Raw genomic sequence first — 18754 nt, forward strand, 5'->3', positions numbered from 1 at the left:
AAAAAAAAAAAAAAAAAAAAAAAAAAATATATATATATATATATATATATATATATATATATATATAGGAAAAATAAATCTATTCAACAAAACATCTAGAAACATTTTTAAATTAATTCGAGGCGAACATTTTTCGGTCGACAACTTCGTTCGAGTTTTATTTTCATTTTTATTACTCCATTTGTCTGGAGCAATCGCGAAGTAAGAATCACAACGGCGTCGGTCCACGCCACGACAAAAACGTGGGACTTAATAATTTCTGAATACTTTCCCGTGTGAAGATTCGATCCAGCGATTGCCTCTGGATCGAATCGCATCCAAACAAACATCTATCGAATTAATAACAACGGAGAGATATTTCTGAGATCTCAAACAGTTTATTATCTCGGATCAAGGAAACCTTCATTGGTTTCAATTATATGGAAAAAGGAATAAGTAGATCAAATACATGTCAGGAAATAACTTCTCGTTCTCTCTCGTCTCTGAGCAAACACGCCACGAGGCAAATCATTTCGGGGGAAGGGAGATCCACCGGTAGAAGCGCCAAGTGAACGTCAGAGTTGTTGGCATCCACAACAAAAGGCACATCAGCAGCGGAACACCTCGACGAATTTCAAATTGGAGAAAGAATCCAGACGAAATAAATAAAATACCTCACAGTGGTTCTCATTCTCCATCACTCGTGTGATTGAAATTACAACATGGGAGATAACGACGATCTTGTCAACGACGGCAAACGGGAAGGTCAGGAGCAAATCGGGAAGGTCAGGAGCGCCATCAACTAAATGAGGAGGCAGTGAATCCGGAAGGTGACAGCGATGAGATAAGAGATCGCTACATCAGACTGCAGATGAGGCTCAAAGGCACCACCAACATCAGGTGGACTAGGGCCGATGGAGTTCCAGGAACTCCACTCACTCCATTCTTCACGCCGAGCAAAAACCCCTCAGCAAGAAAAAAACTCGAGTTACCTCCCCTGACCAGTCAAGGGGAGCACAAAGCCTGGCTGTGAAGGACAAAAAGGACGAAAAGAAGAGCAACCTCTCCAACCCTTGGTCAGCGGGGCTGGGTGCTTATCTCAGAGGCGTCAAAGTGCCTACCACCACGACGACCCATCTAGAGACCGTTCAAGCTAAGCTAGGAGTACTAGAAGATCAGAGTCGGGGTGACCTGAGACAACACACTGAAGATGAGGTCGCCTAAAGTATCATAGAAGAACACAGACTCAAACGACAGCAGCTGGAGAGGCACATAGCCGAACTACGAGAGGAAGAGGAAGCATTCCACAAAAGCTGCGAGGAGAGGAGGCGCAAGGGCAACTACCACGCTCCACCGTACCTGCAGGGAAATCCAAGATCCACCGTACTTGCAGGGAAAGCAGCCCTTCCCTCGGTAAGGAACCCTCAACGCTCGGCGGCAGGAGCACCAGGAACAAGCTCCATATGGCGCTCTAGCTTCAGCCCCTCAATGTATCTTCATGCGATGAGAGAGGGGGGAGGAGCCATCGGTACACTCAAGGCGAAAGGGGCCACAGTCCTCTGTGAAGAAAATAGGCTCAGAAGAGAGCAACAAGAGAGGATTTTGGAGGAACAGCGGGCGCAAGTAGAGGGGTTCGACCGAAGCTGCGGTAAACGGAAACTGAAAAAGCCTTCCAACGCTCGAGCGACCGACAGGGCTGATCAGACGGGATCTCCCGCACCTGAGAAGCCAGCCGCTCCTCCAACCTTACAAGTGCCTCAAGGACTCTTGAACCTAGGAGTAAATGGGAGTTCCTTATGACAATACTCGGTACATCCTTCAATGTATCAGCAGGTCCAAGACATGGCCGGTGACGGACGTACCGAGAAGACGTTAAGGAAGACAGAGACTATTCCAAAGACCCATAAAGATGCAAAAGTACCTGAGGATGCTGAATCAATTAAGTTTATAGGACCGGAGTCCAAGAAAGGAAGGAGGTCCCAGAAACATAAAGGAGTCTCCTTTACTCAGAAGACGAGGCCTGAGTAAACTGAGCCAAAAAGCAGCTCCACTCGTTGTGACAAGAAAGACGACGAGGCAGACGTAGTATCACCAGTCGAATCTGAAGACGCGACCAGCAACTCGGAAGAGGAAGAGCTGACGGCGATTAGGAAACAAGACAGGCGAGAAACATCTGCAGGACGCAACAGCAGGCACAAGGAGAAACCGAGAAAGTCGCGGAAAACGAAAACTGGACGGGAAGTATCCACAAGCCCGAGCTCTGAGTAATCCGATTCCGACTCTTCCAGTGAGAAATCTTCTGAATCATCCAGCGAGAATGAAGAAAGAATCAAATTGAAGAAACTAAAGAAAAAATTGAAGAAATGGAACTCGACAAAAGACAAAAAGAGGACAAAGAAAAGCAGAGACATCGGCGCGAGAAAATGGAGATTGACGTTCAGGAACACCGAGGAGATGAGTCCAGACGACTTCCTAGATCAGCTCACAGAAAAGCTCAAGTCTGCTGATATCTTTGGGTCTGAACGACTGGGAGTCCTGCCAGAGGTGCTGAAGGAAAGACCATTGACCAGGTACAGAATCAACAAAAAGTACTGGAAGACATGGAAAGACTTCCTCAAGGCCTTCAAGAGCTGGTATGCCGCTAAAAAGCGAACGATGAGGACATCGAAGAACATCCGGAATCGTAATCAGGGGCCGGGAGAGCTGGCCATCGACTACCTTGTCTGTCTACAAGGCTTATACGAACGTTTAGGCAACCCTCCACGACTGAGTAAGCAGCTGAAGAGGGTGTACAGCGGGTTCAAGCCTGAGTACAACTTCAAAATAAATTCCAGGGATTTCGAGACTTTCGAGGAGTTAGCGGAGCTAACAGCTGAGGAGGAAAAACGGTGGAGGAAAAACAAAAGCTTCCGTCCACCACCAGCTCGAGACCAATGCAGTGCCAAGGAGTGGTCAAGCTCCAAGGAAGAGCCCAAGACAGAGGGAAAAAGGGGCCAACACATCACTTCCGCGAAGAAGGAGGTAATCAGTGAAGTGGTGCCACCCCCAGCACAGCAGTTCACCACAAAAGACCCGAAAAATAAAAAGAAAAGGAAAGGAAAGAACAAATTGGGAGCAAAATCAGGTGGTGTGATGCAGGTATCTGAGCAGGCTCGAGTCCAAAGCCAGTTACCGGCGGAGCCAACACCAGCAACTCCAGCATCATCAACTCCACAGGCCAAAGCAGCATCGCCAGCAGCACCATTCAAACCAAGGTTTTCAAAAAACGCCAAGGGGTGCAGCAGTAAAACTCGACTCTGGTAGTATCCCCACATCACAGAGTCCGCAGAAGATGAAGCAATAACCTCAAACTCGAGTTTCGTCACAAGTCGAATCACCAGTACCCCCAACAAAAATTGAACCACCAACACCATCAGCAGACGCAGAAGTTAAAGCCGAAGCCGTGAAGGTGTCGGAGGTCACGTTCGGAGAAATAGCCGAGGAGGTGTGGCATTACTGCGAGTGCCCCGATGATGAGGAAACGGAGGATTTCACGGACGTCGATGAAGACGACATTGCAGTCATCGAGTTTGTGGATTCTCCACGAGTATCAGAGGAGATCGGGAGTGCTCAGGGAAACCGGAAGAACAACGGGAAAAATCGAAGAAAAACGGCAAGATCGAGGAAAAACTTGAGAACTTCCCTCCAATACCAGAACAAGTGACTCAGAAGGGAAGTAAAAAGAGAGGCGACGATTCGAGTCGGTAATAAAAGCCTCGAGGCATTGCTGGACACCGGAGCAGCACTAACAGTCTTCGGAAGAGTGGGAAAGGTCATAGTCAAGGAGCTCGGACTGAAGATGGAGAAAAGACCACCCTCGAAATCAGGGTACGTCGCCATGGCTAACGGAGCTCCAGAGAAAATCTACGGAGAAGCAATGATCCCCATCGCCATTGACGGAATTTACGACTGGTTCCCTGCAGTGGTGGTAGAACACCTGAGAACCAACGGTATCCTGGGAATGGACTTCACCACTCACTACGGAGTGAGCGTCAGTGGCCGGAAAGGAGTATGGTGGATGGAAGGGGTGAATATCACTCATCCCATCGTCAGAGTTGCCGAAGGAATGGCGACCATCAGCACCTGTTATGGAATCCAGGAGCTGAATGATCACCAAAACAAGGCACTCCAGAAACTCCTGGAGAAATGGGCTGATCTGTTACCAAAAGACTTGAGTCAACCTGTCACGATCACGGAGAACGTCATACTCACGCCCGACGAGAAAGCAGTGAAGCAGAGAATGGCCAGAAGGTCACCACGTATGATGGAAGCGCTGTTAGCTGAAGTCGATCGGATGGTAGCAGAAGGCATCGTGGAAGAGGGAGAATCACCCTGGGCTAGTCGTCCAGTCATGGTGGTAAAATTCGACCTCTCATGGAGGTTTTGTGTAGACTTCCGGGTACTCAACTCGTTGACCCGTAAGGACGTCTACCCTCTCCCAAACATGACGTCGATACTGGACAAACTCCACGAAGCTCACTACATCACGACCGTAGATATGAAGTCAGCCTACCACCAGATCCCTCTCGAGGAGAAGAGCAAGGCGAGGACGGCCTTCATCGTGGAAGGGAGAGGATTGTTGCAATTCATCAGGATGCCGTACGGGCTCTGCAACGCACCCGCTACCTTCCAAGGGCTGATGGACAAGCTGTTTGGGCCAAAGGTAGAGCCAAACGTCTTCACCTTCCTCGACGACGTGATCTCGGTCACCCGTACCTTCGAACATCATCTCGAGATCTTAGAGAAGGTACTGGGAATCATCAAGGAGGCAAAACTGGTACGGAACCTGAAGAAATGTGAGTTCTGTTGCAAAGAAGTACGATTCTTGGGCTTCTTGGTGAACAAGGATGGTCTCAAGCCTGATCCTGAAAAAACGGTAGTCAATACTCGAGTACCCACTCGAGTACTGAGAATGAGGCGGCAGACGCCATCTCTCGACTCTACGAGGACCTCGAGGTAGACGAAGAAGCAACAGTCGACTCGTTGGGGGACCCGATAGAACCCAGTTGGTACCAGGTCAAATATGAGACAGTGGGGCAACATTCAGGACAGCACTGTGAGTACTACATCAGGGACGAGAAACTGTATTATTTCAGACCAGATCCTCTGAAGGTGACCACTGGAGTTGATGGAGAAGCCTGGAAACTAGTGGTTCCTCCTCATCAGCAACATCAAGTGCTCGAGGAATGCCATAACGATCATCAAGCAGGCCATGAAGGCGTTGAGAAAACGTACCAGTGCATCTCCTGGATGTACTACTGGCCTGGGATGTACAGAGACGTCAAGTACTACGTTCGTGACTGCGTAACTTACGCTGAGAGCAAAATAGATCAGCAGAAGACAGCAGGGCTGATGAACGAGAGAAAAATCGACAAGCCCTGAGAGATTGTTGCCTCAGACGCGATGGGACCATCCCCAGAGTCAAGAACGGGTAACTGCTACCTGGTGATCTTCGAGGATCTCTTCACGGAATGGATCGAGTACGTGCCAGTCGACAGATTAAATGCCAACACCATTGGTCAGGCATTCATGCAGCGTGTAGTCCACTGATGGGGAACGCCCCGCGTTTTCCTGGCGGATAATGGGACACACTACAAGAATCAGGCACTGGCGAGACTCATGGAGAACCTGAAAATCACTCGAGTGTATTCTCCACCGTAGCACGCCCAAGCGAATCCGATGGAGAGAGTCAACAGGAACATCAAAGTCATAATCTCCACGTACATCTGCAACGATCATCGAGAGTGTGATCAGCTGATTCCTCAATTCCAGTTCGCGTACAACACGGCGGTGCACTCGTCACTTGGAGTGAGCCCTGCGTACCTGAACTTGGAACGTGATCCACACCCAGCACACACGCTGAGGAGGTTGGAGGCAGAAGGAATTCTCATGGACGCACCGCAGAGAGGAGAACACTTGGAGAAGATGAAGAGAATGGTCGAACTGAGGGACTCAGCAATCAAGAAGATCGCTCAGGCATCACGACAACAAGCGAGATATTACAATCGCTCTCGTCGAGACCAGGAGTGCGAGGAAGGAGACTGGGTGTACAAAAAACATCGAACAGTTTCCAGCGCAGCGCACAATAAGACTGCGAAGTTCGCCAAGCAATACGTTGGGCCTTTTAAAATCACTCGAGTGCAAAGTCCTAATGTAGTCGAACTTGCGGACGCCCAAGGGTATCCGGTAGGCTGCATATACTTCTAGTACCTGAAAACTTGTCCTCCAACACACCTTCCTGGAGAAATCCGTCCTCAATCACCTGGCGAAGCCGAAACTCATTCAATTTGTTTTCTAGATATCATGAGCACACCAGGCGATGGCGGAGAGGACACTCGACTTCTCTCGAGGGCAACGGCTCTCGCGAGGGCCTTTGAGTCCTGTGGGCCGATCTTCAGACGGCAAGCGGCCAGAGAACAGCAGCGACTCAGGGAAGGTCGTGAGAGGACGGAGGAGGAGGAGCAACTGTGGCAGCGGGAGGAGGAAGAGATCGAGCGGATCTCAAGGACACTGCGTAGGCAAGCAGGGACCTCAGTTCCAGAGCCAGATCTCGACCTGGACCTCCTGGCCATAGATGAGACCCCCAGACCGAACATCGGTCATCTGCCAGATGACGATGAGGACGGAGCCATCCTACACCTGGATGAGGCCGTCGATCTGGGAAAACCATGCTCCGACGCCTCAGAACCACTGGGAGAAATTGAGGGTGCAGCTGGGGAGAGATGGCTTCTGCTGGATGAAGTAGAATCCTCCGGCTCGGGCCCAGTCCCAGCACAAGCCGATCTAGACCAGCAGGCAGAGCAGCCAGTCCTCCTGGAAGAAGCTGAATCCTCCACAAAGCCCCCAAAGAGGCCAAACGCCCCTTCGGGATGCCTCGACTGTGGAGAACCCGGTCATGCATGGAAGCAGTGCCCCAAAAATCTTGGGAATCACTTCTGTCACCTCTGCAATGCCACTGGAGTTTCCACAGAGACCTGTCCATACCCCCACGGCATGGATCGAGCCAGAGCAGAGAACAGAGTCCAGGAGTTGCAGAGGATGCTGAACGCCAAAAGGAAGAGAAAGGCAAAGGCCTCATTCTTCTCAGAAACGTCAGCCCCAGCAGAGCCAGAACCTCAGCCAGGGCCATCAGGACTGCAGAGCACCCCAAGAGTGAGATCGGTGGTCATAAGGCTAGAGCCAACCCCGAGTACATCGGGTGGATCATCGAGGAGATAGGGTGAACCCCGGGCTCGAGCCACTGGAGCACAGAGGGCGGCTCCTCCTCGCAGGTTCCTGGAGGAACATGGGGACATGTGCCTTGTATGCTACAGAGAGGGGCATCACCCTGACGACTGTACGGCAGAGCTCAAGAGGGCCAAGCTTAGGAGTTACTGCCCGAGGTGCTGGCGACTCACCGATCGTCACGAGCTGTGCCGAGACTGTCGACCTCCACGAGGACCGGAGAAGAGGAAGTAGGCCGCGCAGGACACCGGGACCCCTGGATCTTGTTCCCCCAGTGAGGGAGCAATATGCTGGATAGGACCAGGAATGGCTGACACCTGAAATCGCCACTTCCGATTTTCCAACGCCAGAATTGAGTATTTTACTATGGAAAAGTAGAGCCTAAGTAAGCATTAAAATCAGAAGAGGTTAAATCAAAAATCTTGTGACCTGACGTTAACCCTCAGAGGTTAGTCCGTCACAATATATTTTTGTTAAGAACGTTGATTTCAGCTTTGGTTTTTTTATTGCTATCAGGGAAGTTGCGAAATTTCTTCAATAAGTAAATTTTGCATTTCTTCCTTTTGGATTTGATGAGATGGATGATGAATAGTGGCAGTGTGTAATTGAAGAAAATGTATTTGGTTTTTGAAGTGTATTTTAATATTGTTTCCGAGAGAAATGCGTGAAGGCCGTGATGTTTCCCACGTTGTTCTCAGTGTGGTCTCGGTTGAACTGTAGTACTTCGGTGTTGACTTTCTCCATATTTGTTTTTGCGAAGTTGTATCGGGGAGGATAAGGGTCTTCGATGTGAAGCCTAGGGTCTTTGGTGATGCTTATTTTGATTGCTAGATGATGTGACGCTAGGTCTGGGATGCGCTCGATGTCGTGAACTCTACACTGAATATTTTGGTACAGAAAATGAGATCAGGTATCGTGTCGTTGTTTTGCGGCAAGATGAACGTCGGGTCCGTATGAAGCTGGATGTACTGACCGGTGGAGAGAAAATCTTTGATTCAAGATTTTTTGTTTGTCAGAGCTGAAATCCCCTATGATGATGGCATATCTGCAGAGTGATGCCATGATGAATAGAGAGTGTTAAAGTTGTGCTGCGAGGTGTGAGTAGACTAGAAAAATGTGAATTGGTTCATCTCTAGAGGCGAGAGAAAAGTGCAGAATTTTATTTAGTTGATGGGTAATGGCCGGTGCAATTTTGTTTTTTCAGTTGAAGACTTGGGTGTGCTTAGATTGAAGAAACTCCTCTGGTTTTTCCTTTTATTGTCTCTTCGATTTGATCCATTCAACCAGTCTTTGTATTTGATATTGGTGTTCTCGTTAATTGTGGCCTCTACGAAAAAGTTACAGTTGATATTGTTGTTTCCCACGAAATGGTTTACGAGGGATTTTTTGTTGTTGTAGCTGTTGATGTTGTAATATGCAATATTAATTTCTTTCATTTTCAATTATTTTACTTCTGCCTGTGGAAGGTGCAGTATGTGATGGGTCTCCCGGTGCATCCAGGTTGAACATCAAAATGTACATTTCGATGCCAGAGAAGACTGCAGCTGTGTCAATCTTGAGTGTGTCGATGAAGCGTTTCTTGAGCTTAGCGATAAATTCTTCTCTGTTAGTGTTTTTGGGGTTGTTAAGTTTGTTGATGTAAGTGTTGATGATGGTGTGGGGGCGTGGATTGGGCTGTTTTTGATAATGGATTTATCGAGTTCAGATAATTTTTCATTGATCGATTTAATGGGAGCGTTTGGAACTCCATTTGAATTGTACGCTTGACCGAGATTTGATTTAAATGTCGGCGTGTTGACACGAGCACGATAGAGTTGTTCACACGTTAACGTCTCGAGTGCGACTGCGCTGGTTTCTATTATCACGCTTCATTCTATAAGTTTCGGATATATATTTTTCCAATACGTTAGCCTCCAATATCAACTAGGGAGCTCCGATATGATATGGTATCAATATATGTACGCAGTTTCATTAATCCAATATGAGACTGAACCCATATTGTACGCTATCCGTATCATTCCTTCCAGTTAGATACCAACGCTAAGTATTTCGAAATTTTCATTTCAAATACGTGCCAAGGATCACCCTTTACAATACGGATTATTAGGTGTGCGACTTAATTTGTACATATTTTTTCTTCGAGCTTAAAATTATGTTTAAAATAGAAATATATTTGCGGTCTTTTCTGGTTTTGAAAGGATCCGACGAAAGGTTTCAGAACGCGGAACGACAAGTCTATGTAAGTTACATAACCTTTCAGAAAAGCAGAGTTTACGATGGCAGCTGATGAACATTCGGCAATGCAGTTTATACGAATTCCAACAAGGAAAAAATGCTTCTGAAGCACGAGAATCAATGTGCAGTATTCTTGGTACCGACGTTGTATCTTATGAAATGTGTAATTATTGGTACAAACGTTTTAGAAGTGGTAATTTCGATCTGAGTGACCAGCCGCGTCCTGGACAGCCTCGAAAGTTTACAGATGCGGAATTGCAACCTCTACTAGATGAAGACTCAACGCAAACATAACAAGAGCTTGCAGCTCAGTTAGGAGTCACCCGAATAGCTATTTCTAAGCGTTTACGTCAAATGGGAAAAATCCAAAAACTTGGAAGGTGGGTCCCACATGTGTTGACCGAACACAACCTAGGTCAACGTATGAACACGTGCCTCTCACTGCTTGCCCGGCAATAAAAAAAGGACTTCTTGTGGAGAATTATGACGAGTGATGAAAAGTATACTTTTTAGGAGAATCCTAAACGTAAAAAGTCGTGGGTAGATCCCGGACAATCCAGTACATCGACGCCGAAACAGAACATCCACTTAAAGAAGATTCTCCTGTGTATCTGGTGGGAAATGAAAGGTGTGCTTTATTACGAACCCCTGGAAACAGGTCAGACAGTGACTGCGGAACGCTACAGCCGACAACTGAACAAACTGAGCGAAGAACTTGATCGGAAAAGGCAATTTACTGGGCAAGGAGGCAGGCTAGTCATACTGCTGCATGACAATGCTTGACCTCACGTTGCTCGCGCGATGAGCAACGTGACTTGGATGGGAAGTTCTCCCGCACGCGGCATATTCACCAGACTTTGCATCCAATCCAATTACGATTTAAAATATTCTTTCTAATGCCATCATGACTAAGTTCAATCATGAGATTGATTGTATCATGTGGGGTTCAAAAAATTTATTTTGAAACCAATATTTTCAGGGCAATATTGGCTCGCAATGGTGGGAAAATTCAATTCATCATGAATTGTTCAAGTAATGAATTAACTGAGAACAAATTGGGTGATTGAGAGTGATATTATGAGAATTCCATGAATCATTGATTTCAGTTGAAATACATCGTCAGAGAAGTTCGTAATCAAATTACAAATTAAAAGCAAATTGCTAATTTATTAGCAAAAATATATGACGATGTTATGACGAAAGCAATTTCCCACTTGTTTTCAGATTTGATAGGAAAAGATCGTATTTTAACCCCTCAGGCACCATGGACCTATACGGAATACATGTCTCTCTTCAAAGGTAAATATTTTAAGAAGTTAGTGAGACGCATTGCTATTTAGCGCGCGACCAGATTAGTGTGACAAGGGCGCCGTCCTTGAGCATTTAATTTTCATGTATTAGGTGTATAAATTAATTCTCGGCCCCTAGATTAAATTGATCAGAGCACCTATTTGAATTAAAAGAATTCCCCGCAATAAACGGCGTTTTGAAGCGCCGTCTGTGAATTATCAAACCACTTAAGTCCGATTGTGGTGTGATTAACACAAGCTCAAAAAACATAGTGAATAAAAATATCGTTCGATAAGCAGCACTTGAGGCAATGCCTTATTTTCACCTTGAAACTTGGAAAAACTGCCGCAGAAGCAGAAGAAATGATTCGTTAGGCCTTGGGAGGGAGTGCTGTATCTTACAGCACATGTAAAAAGTGGTTTAAAACATTTCGGGATGGAAATTTTGATCTCCAGAATGAGGAACATCCTGGGCAACCAAAAAAAGTTGAGGACGATGAGTTGGACAACTTACTCAATGACAATCCCTGTCAAATACAACAGGAGCTTGCTGATACTCTTGGAATGACTCAACCAGCTATTTCGGTGCGTTTCAAAAGAATTGGAAGGATACAAAACGAAAGTCGTTGGGTGCCCCATCATCTTACCTCAAAAAACAAAAGACGACGCTGTGAAATTGCAATGTGCCTAATGACCAGATTCAAACAAAAAGAATTTTTACATAAAATCGTGTCTGGGGATGAAAAGTCGTGGGTTTATCCGGGGGAGCCGTCGACGAGTACTGCAAAACATTCACGGGAAAAAATTGTTGTTGTGTATTTGGTGGGATTGGAAAAGTGTAATCTATTATGAGATACTCGAACAGGGGGAAACCGTCACTGCTAAGTGTTATCAGGACCAACTGGTGAAACTGAGTGATGCTATTGAGGAAAGGAGACTTTTTACTGGTAGTGGTACGAGGCAAGTGATTTTGCTGCAGGAAAACTCGCGGCTACACACGTCAAAAGAAACCCTGAAAGTTATCTCCACGTTGGGCTGGGAAATTCTCCCACCTGCGTCGTATTCTCCAGACCTTGCGCCTTCTGACTATCACCGTTTTCGGGCGCTACAACATCACCTGGTGGATACCCAGTTTCGATCTCCTGAAGAGGTCCGGCAGAGAATTGATGACTTCATCCAATCAAAACCACCATCTTTCTTTCGAACCGGAATCCGACAATTGCCCGATAGATGGGAGGAATGCATGCAAAGTGACGGTGATTATTTTTAAGATTAGATCTGTATTCATTTTTTTATAAATAAATGTTAGAATTGTCAAAAAAAGGCCGAGAATTAATTTATACACCTAATACCATCGAAATATTAATTTTTGAAATTATTGATTTTTCAATAAGGCGCTGCATTAAATTCGGTTCAACAATAATTTTTCATTCAAAAAATTGAAGCGATTTTCTATGTGTAGACAAAATCTACGATTTGGAATCCAAGTTTCTCGGCAATTCCTTGCAATTTTTAAGCGTCTAAAAAATGAAACTCTGTCTATACTGCAATAAAAGTGATTCTATACTCACATTGTAATAAATATCCGGATTATTGCTATCGTAAAAAAGCGCCCGCTCATAAACTTCCTGGGCCTCTTTCGTTCTGTTCATTTTAATCAGAACATCACCCCTATTGATGTAAGCCTGTGTGTAATCAGCTCGCATACTGATGGCTTGTCTGTAGAGTAGATCGGCCTCCTCAAGTCTCGATCCATTTTTTGCAATTAAATTTGCGAGGTTGACGAAAACATTCAAGTGGCTTGGAGCAATTCTAGCTTGATATGATTCACCAGGCTTCGCCTTTGGTAGTAATGACTTCGCCTGTAAACAAAAGGGGGTAAATGCAAACGAGGAAAAAGGAATTCGATGGAAATTCAGTCAATTCTTATTTGATGAATAAACATACCCTCAGATAAGCATCTTCCGCTTCCTTAAACATCTTGAGATGATTGTACGTCCTTCCGACATTAATGTGAGCTCCAATATCGTCACCCTGCACGAGAACAGCCTCATTGAAGTAATCTAATGCCTCTTTGTAACGACCCTGACCCTCCAACGCGTGTCCAACGTTATTGAACAGTTTAGCATTGTGAAGATTTACTTTGAGGCCCGACATGAATATAGCATATTCGTCTATCCAATCGTAATTGCGAGCGAAGGTTTTTACGGAGTGAGAAAGAAGAAGGAGGACTAGAAAGATTGTTGATATTTTTGGACATCTGAAAAGAATACATTCCTTGGTTTTTAAAGAGGTAGTGCCCATTTCCGGAATGAGTAAGTTTCGCAAACAAATGTCAGAATGTAGGATTGGTTGTTGGTCGGTGGATTATAAATCACTGCACAGACGAATTAATATCTATTTCATTTCACGGCGCTGCTAGCCGTAATTCAAGACACCAGAGGTGCGTGTGAGTCCCCTAGGTGTACGAGTGAGTGACGAGAGGGGATCTTCCTTCTGGTATTATGTAACGAGGCGTTACATGAAGACCTTGTCGCGGAGAATTAAATTTCCACTAGAGAGGTCACTTGATAGATTTGAATTGTGGCGGCTCAACCTTCATCAATTACCATCGTCACCAACGTATCCTGCCACCAGCGCCACCAACGAAAGTAGATAATAGTAATGCGGCAGAGCTCTGTGAAGTTGGCACCCCACCTTGATGAATTGAAATGAAAATTTGATATTTGGTAGATTTTGATCGCTACATGATAGTAGTAGCATTTTTTTTTTGGTTGTAGTTGAAAAATAAGCGCCCCATACATTTTCAAAAGACAGTTAGGAACTATTTCATAGTTACAGCTAAAAGGACATCGGATTTTCATCTGCTATCGTTTGTAGTTGATTGTAGTTTTGAAATTTTTCCTATCCGACTTCAAATAGATGCCTTATTAATTTTTGAAAGACCGTTAGGAACTATTTTGCAGTTGCAGCTCAATTGGCATCGGATTTTGATCTGCAATCGTTTGTAGTTTTTTGTAGTGCTTGCAGATTGTCAGTCCAATGAAAAAAATTGACGGTATGGTTTTTATGAAATGGTTCCGAAAAATTATTTTTCATAAAGAACTTGAAAAAGATCATTGTTTTGAATGGTGGAAAAAATTAGGAAGAATGAAAGATTCTTATCTGTAATCGTTTGTAGTTGATCCTATTCCTGAAATTTTTTCAATCCGAATTCAAATAAGTGTTCTGTTCATTTTCATAGTCCAATTCATACCTATAGCCAAACTGTCGACGGATTCCTGCCTACAATCGTTTGTAGTTGTTTGTAGTACTCATAGATTTCCAATCCAATGGAAAAGAAGAACGTGAGGAAGATCAGATACATAGGAGGATTCGTTTTTAGTTGTTTGTAGTAGTAAGAAAAATTGAAAATGAAATAGATTCTCATATGCAATCATTTGCAGTTAATTATAATTTCGAAATTTCGTCAATTCAAATTCAAGTGAGCCTTCAATCCATTTTCAAAAAACAGTTAGGAACTATTTTATAGCCGGAGCTTAAGTGATATGGGATTTACATCTGCCATCATTTGTAGTTGATTGTAGTTTTGAAATTTTTTCGATCCGAATTCAAATGAATGTTCTCTCGGTTTTTGGAGCCCCAGTGGGCTCTGAGTGATAGATATAGCGAAAATGATGACGGATTCCTGTCTACAATCGTTTGTAGTTATTTGTAGTACTCATAGATTTCCAATTCAATGGAAAAGAAGGACATGAGGAAGATCAGATACATAGGAGGATTCGTTTTTAGTTGTTTGTAGTAGTATGAAAAATTGGAAATGAAATAGATTCTCATATGCAATCATTTGCAGTTAATTATAATTTCGAAATTTCGTCAATTCAAATTCAAGTGAGCCTTCAATCCATTTTCAAAAAACAGTTAGGAACTATTTTATAGCCGGAGCTTAAGTGATATGGGATTTACATCTGCCATCATTTGTAGTTGATTGTAGTTTTGAAATTTTTTCGATCCGAATTCAAATGAATGTTCTCTCGGTTTTTGGAGCCCCAGTGGGCTCTGAGTGATAGATATAGCGAAAATGATGACGGATTCCTGTCTACAATCGTTTGTAGTTATTTGTAGTACTCATAGATTTCCAATTCAATGGAAAAGAAGGACATGAGGAAGATCAGATACATAGGAGGATTCGTTTTTAGTTGTTTGTAGTAGTATGAAAAATTGGAAATGAAAAAGATTCTTATATGCAATCATTTGCAGTTAATTGTAGTTTCGAAATTTCGTCAATCCGAATTCAAGTAAGCCTTCAATCCATTTTCAGAAAACAGATGGGAACTATTTTATCGTTGCAGCTTAATTGACATGGGATTCTCATCTGCAATCGTTTGTAGTTGTTTGTAGTACTCAAAGATTTCCAATCCAATGGAAAAGAAAGGCGTGAGGAAGATCAGATACATAGGAGGATTCGTTTTTAGTTGTTTGTAGTACTCAAAGATTTCCAATCCAATGGAAAAGAAAGGCGTGAGGAAGATCAGATACATAGGAGGATTCGTTTTTAGTTGTTTGTAGTACTCAAAGATTTCCAATCCAATGGAAAAGAAAGGCGTGAGGAAGATCAGATACATAGGAGGATTCGTTTTTAGTTGTTTGTAGTACTCAAAGATTTCCAATCCAATGGAAAAGAAAGGCGTGAGGAAGATCAGATACATAGGAGGATTCGTTTTTAGTTGTTTGTAGTAGTTAAAAAAATTGAAAATGAAATAGATTCTCATATGCAATCATTTACCCAATGTAATTTTAACTGTGAAATAGTTCCTGAGTGTTATTCAAGATTCGATTGAACGTATATTTGAATTTGAATTCAAAAAATTCCATAACTACATTCAACTACGAATGATTGCAGATTGAAATTTTCCTTCTTTCCTAATTTTAATCGCCACTGTAAACAACTACAAACCAATTCTTCTAGGTATCTGATCTCCTTCAGGTCCGTCTTAAAAAGTAATTCCTCGATGCCATTTCGTAAAAACCATTCCATCGGTACTCAAAATTTTCTAATACTACAAACAACTAAAAACAATTGGAGTCAGGAATCCGTCATCATTTTGGCTATAGCTATCACTCAGTCCCCACTTGTGCTCCAAAAACCGATAGAACATAAATTTGAATTCGGATTGAAAAAATTTCAAAACTACAATTAACTACAAATGTTTGCAGATGGGAATCCTATGTCAATTAAGCTGCAACTATAAAATAGTTCCCAACTGTTTTTTGAAAATGGATTGAAGGCTTACTTGAATTCGGACTGACGAAATTTCGAAACTACAATTAACTGCAAATGATTGCATATAAGAATCATTTTCATTTCCAATTTTTCATACTACTACAAACAACTAAAAACGAATCCTCCTATGTATCTGATCTTCCTCACGTCCTTCTTTTCCATTGGATTGGAAATCTATGAGTACTACAAATAACTACAAACGATTGTAGGCAGGAATCCGTCATCAGTTTGGCTATAGCTATCACTCAGTCCCCACTTGGACTATGAAAATGAATAGAACACTTATTTGAATTCGCATTGAAAAAATTTCAAAACTCCAATCAACTACAAATGATTGCAGATGTAAATCCCATATCACTTATGCTCCGGCTATAAAATAGTTCCTGTTTTTCGAAAATAGATTGAACGCTTACTTGAATTCGAGTGGATGAAATTTCGAAACTACAATTAACTGCAAATGATTGCATATGAGAATCTATTTCATTTTCAATTTTTCTTACTACTACATACAACTAAAAACGAATCCTCCTATGTATCTGATCTTCCTCACGTCCTTCTTTTCCATTGGATTGGAAATCTATGAGTACTATAAACAACTACACACGATTGTAGGCAGGAATCCGTGGTCAGTTTGGCTATAGCTATCACTCAGTCCCCACTTGGACTATGAAAATGAATAGAATACTTATTTGAATTCGGATTGAAAAAATTTCAAAACTACAATCAACAAGCGATTGCAGAAAAGGATCCGATGTCAATTAAGCTGGAACTGCAGGATAGGTCCTAAGTATCTCTCGAAAATGAATGACATGATTATTTGAATTCGAATTGAAAAAATTTCGGGAATAGGATCAACTACAAACGATTGCAGATAAGAATCTTTCATTCTTCCTAATTTTTTCCACCATTCAAAACAACTACAACCAAATCCTTCTACATATCTGATCTTTTTCAAGTTCTTTATGAAAAATAATTTTTCGGAACCATTTCATAAAAACCATACCGTCAATTTTTTTCATTGAACTGACAATTTGCAAGCACTACACACAACTACAAACGATTGCAGATAAGAATCTTTCATTCTTCCTAATTTTTTCCACCATTCAAAACAACTACAACCAAATCCTTCTACATATCTGATCTTTTTCAAGTTCTTTATGAAAAATAATTTTTCGGAACCATTTCATAAAAACCATACCGTCAATTTTTTTCATTGAACTGACAATTTGCAAGCACTACACACAACTACAAACGATTGCAGATCAAAATCCGATGCCAATTGAGCTGCAACTGCAAAATAGTTCCTGTCTTTCAAAAATGAATGAGGCGTCTATTCGAAGTCGGATTCGAAAAATTTCAAAACTACAATCAACTACAAACGATTGCAGATGAAAATCCGATGCCAATTGCGCTGCTACTGCAAAATAGTTTCTGTCTTTCGAAAATGAATGAGGCGTTTATTTGAAGTCGGATAGGAAGAATTTCAAAACTACAATCAACTACAAACGATTGCAGATAAGAATCCGATGTCCTTTTAGCTGTAACTATGAAATAGTTACTAACTGTCTTTTGAAAATGTATGGGGCGCTTATTTTTCAACTATAAACAAAAAAAAATGCTACTACTAACATGTGGCGATCAAAATCTACCAAATATCAAATTTTTGTTTCAATTCATCAAGGTGGGGTGCCAACTTCACAGAGCTATGCGGCAGGACTGACGAAAGTCTCATGGAGGCACATGGAGGTATCCAATCTACCATAAATATTTTTCCCATGCATTACAATTCTCAATATACCACAACAGCTGTGGCATTCCAACGTTTATATTAAAATATTAATTGCAATGTGTTGACTGAATAAATACAATTTGTATATTATGCATATATTAGGTGTGTGACTTAATTTTTATAGATTTTTCAGTAAATTATTTAATATAAAAAAATAGAGAACAACAAACTTAATCTTGGAAATATTGTCCATCGTTTTCTATGACCTTGCGCAATCTCTCAGTTGACATACGAATGCCGTCGCGAAACAAACTTGCAGGCTTCGAGGCGATAAAGTCGGCAAATAGTGGAAGGCAAGCAGTGGAAGGCACGTGTTCATACGTTGACCTAGGTTGTGTTCGGCCAACACATGTGGGACCCACCTTCCAAGTTTTTGGATTTTTCCTATTTGACGCAAACGCTTAGAAATAGCTGTTCGAGTGACTCCTAACTGAGCTGCAAGCTCTTGTTGCGTTTGCATTGAGTCTTCATCCAATAGAGCTTACAATTTCGCATCTGTAAACTTTCGAGGCTGTCCAGGACGCGGCTGGTCACNAAACGCTTAGAAATAGCTGTTCGAGTGACTCCTAACTGAGCTGCAAGCTCTTGTTGCGTTTGCATTGAGTCTTCATCCAATAGAGCTTACAATTTCGCATCTGTAAACTTTCGAGGCTGTCCAGGACGCGGCTGGTCACTCAGAACAAAATCACGTCTTTTAAAACGTTTGTACCAATAATTACACGTTTCATAAGATACAACGTGAGGGAAGGGGGCGCTCGTGCGGGGCGGTTGGACTCTTGGGTGCATCGTTGATTTATGGGGGGAAATCTTGGTGTTTTTGGTGAAATAATTGAGGAAAAGTGGTTTTGGGGGTGCCTCTCAATGTAATCTACGTAGAGAGTAATGAATTGGGGGGGAAAATTGAACATTTTGGGG

At 42.9% G+C, this 18754-nt stretch overlaps 1 protein-coding gene across 2 annotated transcripts in view; it reads right to left on the minus strand.

Annotated features, from left to right (window-relative positions):
- The window catches only part of LOC107044039 (protein O-mannosyl-transferase TMTC3), a 177736-nt gene that overhangs the window by 15102 nt on the left and 143880 nt on the right, over window positions 1–18754 (minus strand). For both annotated transcript variants that reach the window (XM_029126535.1, XM_029126536.1), the window contains exons 4-5: window positions 12714–13026; window positions 12338–12628 (exon numbers count right to left, since the gene is read on the minus strand). In XM_029126535.1, coding sequence (XP_028982368.1) covers window positions 12338–12628; window positions 12714–13026 — 604 coding nt within the window. The remainder of the gene's footprint in view (window positions 1–12337; window positions 12629–12713; window positions 13027–18754) is intronic.

The sequence above is a fragment of the Diachasma alloeum genome, unplaced genomic scaffold (genome assembly GCF_001412515.2).
Source record: "Diachasma alloeum isolate Michigan unplaced genomic scaffold, Dall2.0 Dall_scaffold_00663, whole genome shotgun sequence".
In the NCBI taxonomy this organism is placed as follows: domain Eukaryota; kingdom Metazoa; phylum Arthropoda; class Insecta; order Hymenoptera; family Braconidae; genus Diachasma; species Diachasma alloeum.